This window comes from Pseudopipra pipra, chromosome 26 (genome assembly GCF_036250125.1).
Source record: "Pseudopipra pipra isolate bDixPip1 chromosome 26, bDixPip1.hap1, whole genome shotgun sequence".
NCBI classification, from domain to species: domain Eukaryota; kingdom Metazoa; phylum Chordata; class Aves; order Passeriformes; family Pipridae; genus Pseudopipra; species Pseudopipra pipra.
This window is the reverse complement of record NC_087574.1, coordinates 174061-177327: the sequence shown is the minus strand read 5'-3', so window position 1 is coordinate 177327 and position 3267 is coordinate 174061. Positions and strand designations below refer to the sequence as shown.

General features: G+C 39.6%; 1 protein-coding gene across 1 annotated transcript; it reads right to left on the bottom strand.

Annotated features, from left to right (window-relative positions):
• Window positions 1-299: 299 nt before the first annotated feature.
• LOC135402902 (olfactory receptor 10A4-like) lies at window positions 300-1655 on the bottom strand. Its single transcript, XM_064636429.1, is given in 2 exon segments — window positions 300-1399; window positions 1402-1655. Coding segments are annotated over 2 exon segments (804 nt in total). The 5' UTR covers window positions 1583-1655; the 3' UTR covers window positions 300-776.
• Window positions 1656-3267: the final 1612 nt, after the last annotated feature.

The following is a 3267-nucleotide window of genomic DNA, read 5'->3' as shown; positions in this document are numbered from 1 at the left end:
AGTCAACCTTTTTTTTTACACAAAAAGAGACATTGTTTTCTGTTTTCAATTCAGAAGCCTAAGATATACATATGTTGGTATAAATTCATTGTTTTGACTTCAAAAACAAACATACAGCAATGAAGATGTCTAAGTGATAGGTTGCCTCTTTCTATGGTAGAAATCTGGTTTAGAACAGATAAACTGTGTATTTGAAGCAAAGAGAAACCTTACCCCTTCAAACTTTCAAATAAACTTTCTTCACAAAATAGAGTTGAAGAGCTCATCTGGGAAATCTCTTCTTCAGAACTCACCAGAAGATTAATGTCTTAAATATTTGCGTAGTACTTCTCATTAGGTCCATTGTCCCCTTCTCTGATAATTTCTTGCACTCATCATAGTGTGTTTTTAGAAAAGCTACACAGAAATGTTTTCACGATATTCAGAGAATATAGTGAATTTCATCTTATCACAGGTAAATACATCTGCAAAGCAAAGAACTATTTCTGTATTGATGGACAGGACATAGAGGATACAGTAGCAGGTGATTCACGTGAGCTGGATGCCAAACCTATCTTAAAATGATATAAGAAAGAATCTGAAGAGAAACAACCTTTTTTTTTAAAGGCTGAATTACCTGGAGGATTGACTCAAAGCTGGAAGGTAGAGATTAATTTTTGGGTAAGTGCTGGCAAATCATATTGTCCTTCCAGCAGTACACACAATATCAAAGCTACTAGTACATTTAATATAATTCATAAACATATTACATATTTCTATTTTTGACTACAGCTCTTTTAAAAGGCTTGTTTCACCTCTTTGTTCCTCAAGCTGTAAATCAAGGGGTTCATCATTGGAGACAACAGTGTGTAAGAAAGAGAAAACAATTTGCTACTGCTGCTTGAATAAGAAGCTTTGAGTCTCAAGTAGGTCACAATGCCAGGTCCGTAAAACAGAGTGACCACAACTAGGTGAGAAAAGCAGGTAGAGAATGCTTTTCCCTTGCCCTTCACTGATGGTATCTTGAAGATGGTGTGGAGAATCTGGATATATGACACAACTATGAATAAGAAGAGGACTATGATGAAAAGGACAGCTATTACGTAGGTGGTGATTTCATTTTTACAGGTGGCCACGCAAGCCAACTTAAGCAGAGGCAGCAGGTCACAGAAGAAGTGATTGATCCCATTGGGACCACAGCATGGAAGGGTAAAGATGAAAGTTGTCTGCACTAAGGCCACCAAGACCCCGGTAAGCCAAGGCACAGCTGAAAGCAAGAAGCACGTGTTCCATCTCATCGTGGCCGTGTAGTGCAGAGGCTGGCATACGGCCACATAGCGGTCATAGGCCATGGCAGCCAGCAAACAGCATTCTGTCATCCCGAGGAGGGAGAAAGCATACATCTGTGTGGCACAGCCCCAAAAGATATGTTCTTCCTCTTTGTGAGAAAGTTCACTAGCATCTTGGGGATGGTGGATGTGGTATAGTTAACTTCCAGGAAGGAAGAATTCTTAAGGAAAAAATACGTGGGAGAGTGAAGGGCAGCATCTACCATAGTGATTGTGATGATGACGATGTTTCCCACCAAAGTACTGAGGTACATGGACAGTAACAGACAAAAGAGAGAGCCTTGGATCTCTGGAATGCTGGAGAAAGGTAAAAATTGGAGATAGGTCACCACAATGTGATTACTGCTGTCCATGTCCCTCAGGTGTCTTTTAACTGCAGAAGTCATTACATGTCCATTTTCTAGTTAATCTAAAGAAATATAAAATAGTAAATTGAATCTTTATATATGTTACTTTCTAATAGGACAAGATCCCAGAAAGGGAAGTGTTGTGTTTAGGTATTTTTAGTGCTAAGGACTGTTTAGTGGAGAAAAGTAAGGTGGTTTCCTTCACACAGCTTTTGTTAATTAGGAACTAAAAAAATTAGAAAAGTTTTATCATTTTCAACAATTCTCTTCTTTGGGAGTGATCTCAATTTTTGTTTTAAGATTACTTCCACTTTTATCTTTGAGTATCTAGCACAATTTAAGACACTAAAATGCAATAATCACTATTAAATTATTAAACTCTTAATAAACATCTTATAAAACTTAGCACATTTATCAGACTACTTTATACCTTAAAACATGTAATTTAATCTTCTTTAGGACTAACTTAAACTTTTCTTATTGAAATTATCTGGTACTTTATCAATACTAATCAAGATCCTTAACACTATAAAAATAAACTTAAGTTTAGAAAAAAAAATCTATTATTTAAAGTAGCCAACCATCCTTTTGAGACCTTTTTCAGTTTTAGATTAAATAATTTTTATTGAATCTACACATTCTGTTGCATCTCGTTTTGCAAATTTGGAATAAAATCCATAAACCTACAATTAATATCAAAACTATGGCAACTATACCAATCAATTTCTTGCAGTTGCACTTGAATTTGGGATCCATGACATTATCCAATTAAACGCATCTTCCCCTTGATTTTCTTGTATTTCCTGAAGTAGGAAATATTTCCTTGTAGACAGAGATAAGAAGCTGTAATTCAGGAGGAAACAATTAGTTACCTGCTGAGCCACTTGGACCCTCACAAGTCTATGGGACCAGATGGAATCCATCCTAGGGTGATGAGGGAGCTGGCAGAAGAGCTCGCCAAGCTGCTCTCCATCATCTACCAACAGTCCTGGCTCTCTGGGAAGGTCCCAGATGATTGCAAGTTGGCGAATGTCACAGCCGTCCACAAAAAGGGCCTGAAGGAGGACCCAGGAAACTACAGACATGTCAACCTGAGCTCAGTGCCTGGCAAGGTTATGGAGCAGATCGTCCTAAGTGCAATCACACAACAGCTACAGGATGGACAAGTGGTCAGATGCAGGCAGTATGGGTTTAGGAAGGACAGGTCCTGTTTGACCAACTTGATCTCATTTTATGATCAGGTGACCCGCCTGGTGGATGAGGGGAAGGCTGTGGATGTGTCTACCTGGACTTCAGCAAAGCCTTGGACACCGTCTCCCATAGCATTCTCCCGAAAAAGCTGCAGCCCATGGCTTGGACAGGGGCACTCTGTGCTGGGTAAAGAACTTGCTGGAGGGTCGGGCCCAGAGAGTGGTGGGGAACGTTGCTGCATCCAGTTGGCAGCCGGTCACTCACTAGTCGTGTCCCCAAGGATCAGTGTTGGGCCCAGTTCTGTTTAGTATTTTTATTGATGATCTGGATGAGGGGACTAAGTGTACTATTAGCAAATTTGCAGATGACACCAAGTTGGGGGGGAGTGTCAATCAGCTGGA